This window comes from Bison bison, unplaced genomic scaffold, assembly GCF_000754665.1.
Source record: "Bison bison bison isolate TAMUID 2011002044 unplaced genomic scaffold, Bison_UMD1.0 scf7180017864517, whole genome shotgun sequence".
In the NCBI taxonomy this organism is placed as follows: domain Eukaryota; kingdom Metazoa; phylum Chordata; class Mammalia; order Artiodactyla; family Bovidae; genus Bison; species Bison bison.
The window spans coordinates 8892659-8903031 of NW_011495070.1; the positions used below are offsets into that span (position 1 = coordinate 8892659).

At 41.2% G+C, this 10373-nt stretch overlaps 1 protein-coding gene across 1 annotated transcript in view; it reads right to left on the minus strand.

The window, feature by feature from the left end:
• The window catches only part of LOC104981308 (histone H4-like), a 122078-nt gene extending 116940 nt beyond the window's left edge, over positions 1 to 5138 (minus strand). Inside the window, exon 1 of the mRNA XM_010830317.1 lies at positions 5044 to 5138. Within this exon, the coding sequence (XP_010828619.1) occupies positions 5044 to 5138 (95 nt within the window). The remainder of the gene's footprint in view (positions 1 to 5043) is intronic.
• Between the last annotated feature and the right edge of the window lie 5235 nt (positions 5139 to 10373).

Genomic DNA, 10373 nt, shown 5'->3' on the forward strand with positions numbered 1-10373 from the left:
GTGAACTCGGGAAGTTGGCGATGGACAGGGAGGCCTGGCGTGCTGCGGTTCATGGGGTCACAAAGAGTCGGACACAACTGAGCGACTGAACTGAACTGATAACCATCCCTTACTTTTAAAAAAAACTTAAAAAAAAAATATGGGAATCAATCTCATGTCTTATTTTTTTTTTTTTTTTGACTGTGCTGAGTCTTTGTTGCTGCGTGGGCAGAGAGTGGGGGCTGCTCTCTAGTTGCCTTGCGTGAGCCTCCTGCTGCAGTGGTTTCTCTCGTTGGCGGCGTGGGCTTCAGCAGTTGGGTGAGCCTCTCGCTGCAGTGGTTTCTCTTGTTGAGGGCGTGGGCTTCAGTAGTTTCGGCACATGAGTCAGTAGTTGTGGTTTACGGGCTCTAGAGCACAGGCTCAGTGGTTGTGGCACACAGGCTGAGTTGCTCTGTGGCATGTGGGATCTTCCTGGATCAGGGATCGAACCTGTGTCTCTTGCATTGGCAAGTGAATTCTTTACCACTGAGCCCCAGGGAAGCCCTCTCCCACTTTTAAAATGGAGCTAGAGAGCATAAAATGTGAAAGTACTTGGAAAGCAAGTTCAGACATTCTGCAGACTGTGAAAAAGCACATGTTTACCATCCAGACCCTGTCTGGTGAAGTCTTCCCACTAGCGTCGTCTAGAGATTCTCGCCGAAGAGAAAGTAGTGGAGCTCTGGGCAGCTCTTGCTGCCAGGTGTAATAGATATGCCAAGACTCAGGATCCCTGGCAAGCCCACTGTGTATCCTTGAGAAAAATTCTCCTTCTTATCAACCCTGATGGAAGGACAACTGTGTGACTCGAATCATTCTCACCTCCATTCTAATGGGATAAAGCTGGTTAGATTTAGGGAAAGTAACCGACCCAAGGGCAGTCTGTCTAAGACCAGCCAGAGTACTGCTATGTGTGTGGTCTATTTTAAGGGGGAAAAATGCAATCTATTTCTCTATTCAGGAATTTGAACCAAGTTTTAGTTGGCAGTGTTTGAGGTTGGAAATTGGGACGTGTAGCTATAGTGGGCAGATGCTGTGAATACTTAAAAGAAGTATTGATAGAGGTGGAATAGATACACAAATAAAAGCAGGAAAAAGATGCCTGCTTTTGACACCGTGAGAAGAGGGAGGGGTGGGAGAGGATACTGCAGGAGTGTCCAGGTCTTAGCATCAGCTAGGTCACTGATGGCATGTTAGCAATGTGCTCATGCCTGTCCGTGGTCTCCTTTCCATAAATCCTCATTTTTTTGAACTTAGTTGAGTGGCTTTCTGTTCCCTGAATCCAAAACCACCAAATTGTATTTTTAATACAAAATGAAATAACACATGTTTATTGTTAAAATTTCCCCACAGACTCCCCGGTTTAGCTTTAGTGGCAAAATGTGTGCTTCCTTTTATGCATACATGAGCAAGACCACAACAGTGATGCTCTTATTCGACACCAATTTTTCCATATTTTAAAAATAGGAATGTCTTTGTTGATTCAGACTATGAAGGAAGTTTAGGTTGGAACATGTTTTCAGAGGCTCTTACAGCACAGCACCTGTCATATTTCTTTTGGCCATAAAATAGAGTGTGGTATTTTTTCAAAAATGAAAATTCATTTTCAAAATTTTTCTATCATTGAATTTACTCTGAACTCTCACTATACCTAATGTCAGAAAACGGAATCTGGTCAATGGTGTGAACTCACTCACTTCAGTGTCCTCTGTGTCATTTCAGGCATCGCATGCACGGCTTGTGGGGCACCAGGCTACTGCTCCCATGTGTATTCTTTCCCATGTACCATGTCTCGTGCGGACTTCTGCCACTGATGTTCATTCTCGTACCCACCGAGAGGTCCCTGCACCTGTTTTAGTCTCCTTACGGATAGCTGAGTGCTTCTCAAACTGCTTATCAGTTCAGTTCAGTTGCTCAGTCGTGTCCGATTCTTTGTGACCCCATGAATCACAGCACGCCAGGCCTCCCTGTCCATCACCAACTCCCGGGGTTTACCCAAACTCTTGTCCATCGAGTCAGTGATGCCATCCAGCCATCTCATCCTCTGTCGTCCCCTTCTCCTCCTGCCCCCAATCCCTCCCAGCATCAGAGTCTTTTCCAATGAGTCAACTCTTCACATGAGGTGGCCAAAGTACTGGAGTTTCAGCTTTAGCATCATTCCTTCCAAAGAAATCCCAGGGCTGATCTCCTTCAGAATGGACTGGTTGGATCTCCTTGCAGTCCAAGGGACTCTTAAGAGTCTTCTCCAACACCACAGTTCAAAAGCATCTGAAGGATAATTTTTCTCCCTAATTTTTTGTTAACGAATCCCAATATACAGTTTACATAATGTGTATCTCAGTAAATGATTTAAAACTACAAATTAGTCTATACCGTCTTCAAAAAGAAGTCCATTGATCACACATTTGGATGTTGTAGTAACATCAGATTGCTGTGGAAATTTCTAAGGGCTTACTCTCAGTTTTCGTATGTATTGATATTTCATTATGGACACTTAATAACCAGTTCGTGAAGTGTGAAATAAAATTCATATTTTATGGCAAGATAAGAAAAATTTAAACACACAAAATTTTCCCTCCCTTTTGGCCTTCTCTCTGCTTTGCATTGTGCATCAACATTCTGCATCCACCAAACCATCTGTGTGGGCAGAAATACCTGCTCAACCATGAAGAGCAACATTCTCCTAGCATTGATAAGACAACCCCTTAAAGATAACATTCCTTCTTGATCTCACAAGGGATCACAGTGGTGCTTCGATCTGAATTGTGTCAACTGTCCATAAAACATCACTTAATGTATAGCCTTCTGTCTCAAAAACTTACATAACCGTGTTTTGGCTTCTACTGGGCAGTACAGTTCTTGGAGTTTTCTGAGATACTCTTCCTGGATTATAATCCTCAAATTTGATTCGAGTAAAATTTTCCACTTCATTCATAGATAGACCATTGATTAATCTTGTTGACAGGATCACCATCCATCTGTGGACCACACTTTAAGTAGCAATGGTGGAGATGGTTCTTTTCTGTGGGTCCCATTGTTGGGACCTTGAGATACGCTACAAGCCATCAGCTCACTCAGGTACCTTGTGCATGCCTCTTGAGAGCATAGGCACCTTTAGGATACTCTCCTGTATCATTCCTATAAGAGACGTGGTGTTCCTTCTCAAGTGCTCTGTGCATGACCACTCACCATTCGCGTGGTGGTGGGCATGGAGATTCTCCCTTGGAGCCTTGTCTCTGCTGTAGGTTTCATCAGAAAAGAAAACATAGGGTCACCACCCCCCAATTCCTCTGCTCTTGGAGGTCCAACTTTAGGCTAATACCCACCTAGTTTGAATTGTGGGAAGGTTGGGGACACCTGACCCTTATCAGGGACTTACCAACACTTAATGTTTCTTTATCTCCTCCTCTCTTAAATTCTTTCCTATCTTCAATTAGGCAACCCCTATCTACTATTTTGAGAGTGGAGGTAAGAATAAATTCATGTTTCATCCCTTTTATTTTTAGTCTTTAATTTATAGAATATATTTTATACCTTTACTTTTTTAAGACTTAATTTTGCAAAACTAAAAGACATACAAAAACATCTTTTATTTTATCCCCATAGACCTCCTCTTTGAAACAGCCTTTTCCTTGCTGTAAATTCAAGTGTTCTGAATCCAAGACTTTCCCTCTGTTTCTTTTTTTTTTTTTAATTCCCTTGATTAGTGTTTTTCTGACTCTTTTAAATTTTATTTTATTTAACTTTACAATATTGTATTGGTTTTGCCAAATATCAAAATGAATCTGAAGCAGGTATACATGTGTTCCCCATCCTGAACCCTCCTCCCTCCTCCCTCCCCATACCATCCCTCTGGGTCGTCCCATTGCACCAGCCCCAAGCATCCAGTATTGTGTGTCAAACCTGGACTGGCGACTCGCTTCATATATGATATTATACATGTTTCAATGCCATTCTCCCAAATCACCCCACCCTCTCCTTCTCCCACAGAGTCCAAAAGACTGTCCTATACGTCAGTGTCTCTTTTGTTGCCTCTGTTTCTTTGTATTCAGCTGTGTTGGCTCTCCGCCAAAGCATTGGAATCACTTGAATGGGGAGTGGTGAGAAACTTTGGTTCATGTTACAAAAATAGCCCTACTGCACGAGCAAACATACAGCCTTGAAGATGTTAAGGTTATATGGAAATCCACCTTTAGCAGTCATTTCCTATTTTTCACTTCTCAAATATTTAGACTATGTAATCAGATGCTTCAGGAAGGTGTGACCACTACTGAGGACCTGAGGTGGATCATCCTCGTAATGCATCTGCTTCATGGGGCCTCACTGGATTGTTCTGCCTGCCACATCTTTGGGTCTGCACATTCATGCCAGGTCACGTTTCCCTGAGGCTGCTCCCAGCTAATGATTAAGCAAAGTGGAGGTTCTAGAACAAGAGATTCCTGCAATAGCAGAGTCCTCCATCAGTCAGCTCTGGCTTGGAGATTCCTCATTAGCCCGGTTGAGGCCCTCTTACAGCTGTGCAGCAGCCAGAAGGTCTTCCCACCTAATCCTTCCTTCTCTCTCTCCTTTATCAGGTGTGAACCCAGCCCCTCAACCCCCTGCCTCCATTGACATCTGATTATCTTCCCTGATTCCTCCTGATCTCACCACCTTTATCCTCCACAGGTTTTTCCATAAATATATTTCTTGTGCTTATAATCATGTCATGATGCAGGTTTTCCAGAGGGCACCGCCTGACACAGATTGGTAGCTTTTGGTTAACACAGCTTAACCACAGAGTCAAGGCACAGAATCTTGGTCTTCCAATAAAAGGTCTTGGGAAAAGTCAAGATGTAAACCAAGAAATAAGTTGTGCTTTACTGATTCACATGAGTCTGGTTTCTTAGAGCTGTGTGGGTTCTAAGGGGCTGCCTGGGGCTGCTAGACTCTGTAGAGAGTTGAAAATCATGGTATGCACTACTATTGGTACAGGTGGAACTGATGTACAAAGAAAATGTGAAGAGAATTCATGCCCTGTTCCTAACCCACCTTAGGCTGTAATGTGTTGTCCTGTACTCTGAAGGAATAAGGACTTTGAGTCCTGACTGTTCCAGTGTGCCCATCATAGGGTGATCAAACGGCATTGGCCCTTGAATGGAAACATGTGCCTAGCAATGAACCTGAAATATTGCTTCTCTTCTCATGTGATGGGCAAGGGAGAGAATTTGTGTGACATGCAATCCATGTTAACTTTTGAACATCCTGGGATTATTGCAAATAAATTACAGAATATTGGGGGTATCTGATAATCTTTGTATAGTAAGGTGTAATATATAAGGGGTCATACCACCCCATTCTGGAGGATGGGAATTTCTCATTCCCATGAGAAATGTCACTAATTTAATTTGATTGGGTTTAAGCTTCATGACCACTAAAATGTATGTTTTTTCCACGTGAAGATCTCTAAAACGCATTTAGATGCATAGATTTTTTTTTATAGGTCTTCATCTGCAAAAGTATACATTCTAGTGGTCATAAAGCTTAAATCCAATCAAATTAAATTAGTGACTTATTTCTCAAGAGCACGTATGCTCTAAAAGTCCTTCCACTTTAATTTTGGAATGCCTAGAGCTTGTTATAGCCAGGGAGGATGATTCAAGACATGGACCAATTATTTTGGCAGCTTGGTGCTGAGGAAGGACCTCCACTGCCAGAATGATCACTGGTTGGAATCAGGAGACTCCCAAATTGTTTTGCTGTGCCAAGAAACATCATTTAGAGAGCTGTGGACACTATAAGACAGCTTAGATATAAGGAAAGCAGATTTCTCTCATGCTCTGATTAGCCAATGTAAGATGACAGACCCAGAATCCAAGGAAAGGGTTTATTCTAGCAGAAGGCACAGCTAGTAGCAGCTCTCATCTTGGGAAAATGTAGTGGCACCTTTGAGAATTGAACAAGTACAACAGAAATTCCATCTCCTTCCTGCTATCCCTCCTCTATTCCTTCTTCTCTCTCCTTTTTTTTTGAGGGGGGGGGGGGAATAAACTAATCATAACAGGGTGGGAAGACTGTCTCTGCTGTTTATGATTGATGTGGCCTTGGACACATGATGTAATTAATGTACATGTTTCAGTACCTTCTCCTTAGTGCTAATAATAAAATATGTTTGCAAGGTCAGTGTGGGAATACTTCAGAAAAGATCTTTCTAGTGGGACACTGTGAGCTTGGCCTAAGGTAAATTAAGTTTATATGATACTAGATTGTACTCTATGATGACTGGGTTTTTAGAAATAAAGTTTTTTTTTTTTTTTTTTGGTGTGCTGTGGTTTGTGTGCTCTGAGCAGAGAGCCAGTGTAATTCTTAACAGATGACTCCAGGGAAGTTACTCTCTGCCGAAGTCCTGGGCCAGTGGACACTGGCTTCATACTATGAGAACCTCTAACAAGTTCATTGTTCTGCTGGAGTATGATTGAAGTCTTAAAGGGTCCATGGCTTTGTAAAAGCCTAAGAGGGTAGAAAAAAAGGGTCTCAAATGGTTTAAGCTATTTAGTGGCAGAGTTCATTCCTTTTGGGGGATTGATATTCCATCAGCCAGGCCCTCCTGCCTTTGTGCCAGTGTTCTCAATGTCTTCTTCATGCCTGTGAGACATTGTGAATGATGCTAGTTAGCCTCTGCGTCACAGGAACCATGTAAAATGACAGGGTCTGAGTCACAAAGCTAGTGACCTCGATTCTGATCTTCTACTTGCTTTGTCCTGTGATGTTGATTTCTTTAGCATGCTGGTGAGGAAACTGAGGTCCAGCCGGAGCCTTATAGCTTTTAAACAGAGGTACCTGTTTGAATCCAGGTCTGTTGACATGAATATTGGTGATCTTCCCAAAGTATCATGTCTGGATTGTTGCTTTCCCTTCTGATACTTGGTCTTCCAGAATCTTTTTTGTGTACTTACATCCTGATGCTCTCTTTTAATCCTCATTCTCATTCTTGAGGTATACCGTGATTGACTGCTGACCATGCTTTGTCCTTGAATCCTGCTAGGCTTTTAAGACTGGCTTTTAGCTTTCCTGCTAGAGTCTATTACACTGTTATCAGAATCTGCTATGCCTGTAGCCCTCTACCATCCAGCTGCCCATGTTCCAAGGCAGGGGTCCTCAACTTCAAGTGTCTAATGCCTGATGATCTGAGATGGAGCTGATGTAAAAATAATAGAAATAAAGTGCACAATAAATGTAATGCTCTTGAGTCATCCCCAAACCACCCTCCCAACCCCCAGTGTGTGGAAAAATTGTCTGCCACAAAATTGGTCCCTGGCACCAAAAAGGTTGGGAATTGCTGTTCTAAGGCTTTCTAGATCTGTAGCCAGTGCAACTTTTGGAAATTTTTTTCATAGGTCCAACACTCAATTTCTTTTGACAACACATCTCTCTGTATAATTTTGATTAATGTGAACTTCTAGAAATTGCCACATATTAACATTTGCCATGGGCTTCCCTGGTGGCTTAGTGGTAAAGAATCTGCCTGCCCAGGCAGGAGCATTCGATCCCTGGTGTGGAAAGATCCCACATGCCACGGAGCAACTAAGCTTATGTGCCACAACTATTGAGCCTATGCCCAGAGACTGGCAGCTGCAGTAAGAGAAGCCACCACAATGAGAAGTCTGCACGATGCAACAAAGAGTAGACCCCTGTTCACTACAGCTAGAGAAAAGTCTTCACAGCAACAGAGATCCAGCATAGCCATACATAAATAAATTAAACTTCACATTTGCCACAAGTTCAAAATTAGCGAGAAATAATGTTAAGTTTAAATAAAAGCAAGGGAACCTAAAATTTATTTATAGAATTTGGATTTTTCTTTTTAATAGAATATGAACCAATTCCCAAGCACATTTTATTATAGGGATAATTTTCTGTACATTTGATCATAGAAGTTTATATTTACTTACTTTTATTTACTTTAGTGTTATAAAATAGTCGACAGCAGGAACATGCAGAGTTGAAAGGAGAATAAGTAGCGTTAGGAAGGAGACTTATCAGTGCAAACACTGAACCTATACGCATGTTTTAAAAGCTGTCTGAATTATCCAGATAGAAGACTCATATCATGTTATAAAAATTCTGTTCATTTCTCTAAGTCAACTACTAACTTAAAATTAAAAAAAAAAAGAAAGCTGATTGTCCCATCACACTTTATACTGAGGAAGGATGAAACAAAACATTTTCCAAGGTACCATAAAGTAATTCAAAATAAGATATTGAATAGTTTTAATAAAAGGCTAAAATTTAGACAAATATGATTTGAATGGAAAAAGGAGAAAGAAATCAGAAGAGAAGGCCAATTGCTGATTTAAAATAATCAAGATTAAATATTTGTCTGTTGCTTTACAAATTGCAATGGGGGATTACAGCGTGTTTATTTTTTAAATGAAATTATTTTTCTAACTACCAATTGCTTTATGGCTATGGACTGTGAAATAGTGGCTGTTAATAGAGTCCAGTTAGAGCAAAGGAATTTCAAAGGAATCTCTAACAAAGCACAAACACCACCAGAAAAATGCCAATTTGGATTTTCCATTTATGTACTTGAAAGAAAATAACAAGAATGATGCTTAAATTTCAGTGTTTTGATGTGTATCTAGCTTTTGATTAGGTTTATTGCATTTCTCCCAACATGGGTGAACTTCTAAATGTCATAACCTCTAGTAGAAAGGGGCAGTCATCTGAAAGCTTTCTCAGCATGGAATGCAATTAATTATTGGTCTGTAGGGAAGATGCTGTGGGCAAATACTGACCACCGACTCTCTCCCATCTGCCCCGGTGGCCATTAGAGAAGGGAGGAAGAGAAGGCAGAAAGGCAGGAGGAAGCTGTTTTATGGCTTTTCTTGTTTTATTCTGGAGGTTGCAGTAGTTACTGCAGTACTTTTGAGGCACTTTTGAGACAAGTTTTCCAAAAGTCTTTGTGATTTGATTTTTTTAAACAAGCTCTCTGTAGCATTTTATTTGTTTACATTTTCTTGACTACACCATATGGCATTTGGGATCTTGGTTCCTCAGCCAGGAACAGAACATCTGCCCCTTGTGGTGGAAGTGTAAAGTCTTAACCACTGGACTTCCAGGGAAGTCTGCCTTGGTGATGTTTGTATTCTGTGATAATCTCCAGATGTCATAAGCAGGAATTTCAAGATGCATAAACATTGACAATTAATTAATTATTGGTTTCCTTCAATGACTTCCCAGGTGGCTCAGTGGGTAAAGAATCCACTTGCAATACAGGAAACGAGACTTGAATTCCACCCCTTGGCTGGGAAGATCCTCTGGAGTAGGAAATGGCAACACATTCCAGTAGTCTCACCTGGAGAATCCCATGGACAGAGGAGCCTGGTGGGGCTACAGTCCATAGGGTCACCAAACAGTTGGACATGACTGAAGCGACTGAGCTTCAGCATCCCATCCAGATCAGGTAAAATGTGCATTCAGACCACAAAAAATTCTTTTGAAAAACTTGACTCATAAAATGATTCAAACTTGTGAAGAATGGACATGATCATCTAAATTACTTACAGCAAATGAAAGCCAAAGTCAGTTAATGAAGATTTTTGTTCTCATGTGGATAATAAAAGGATTTTTCAGACCACATTGATAGGATATTTTGCTCAAGTCATTAAAAAGAATATGATTGCCCAAAACTCCTTTTGAAAGGAAATGGCAGGACCCACTAGAGAGGCTTTTGCATTTGGAATGAAACTGAAGACACTCAGAAATGTGTAAAATACTGTGTGGGCCAAAAGAGCTTGAAGAATGATAAAACTTTTCCTAAATACTATAGATCTTCTTCCTAAAATCCTGCCGGGGACCAGCCCCGGCTGATCCAGGGTATTCGAAGGAGAGACGGCGTAGGCGAAGATCAGGAAACAATTGCTTAATTAAATGTTAATTAAGGATATAAAGAGTAATAGAATGAGGATAGCTCAGTAAAATTCAGTGAAGAAAAGAGGCTGAAATAAGGATAGCTCAGTGAGGAAATTCAGTGGAGAAAAGAGGCTGAATAATTCAGCCAGAAGGTGAGAGAAAGAACGACATGGTGAGACCAAGTTTCGGTGAACAAGGCCCGCACTTTATTTTACAAAGTAGTTTTTATACCTTAAGTTATGCATAGAGGATAATGGGGGAAGGGGTAGAGTCAGGCAGCAAGCCAGGCTTTCTTCCTGCAAACTTATCATATGCAAAAGCTTAGGTGATTTGCATCATCTTCTGGCCCGGAGGCCTGTTAACATTTTAAGACCCTTTCTTCAGAAAACTTATTTTTCTCTAAAGGTGATAAGTCAAGCGCCACCCTCCAAAAGCATTAGATAAAGTTGCATTCCTACAGAGCAAAG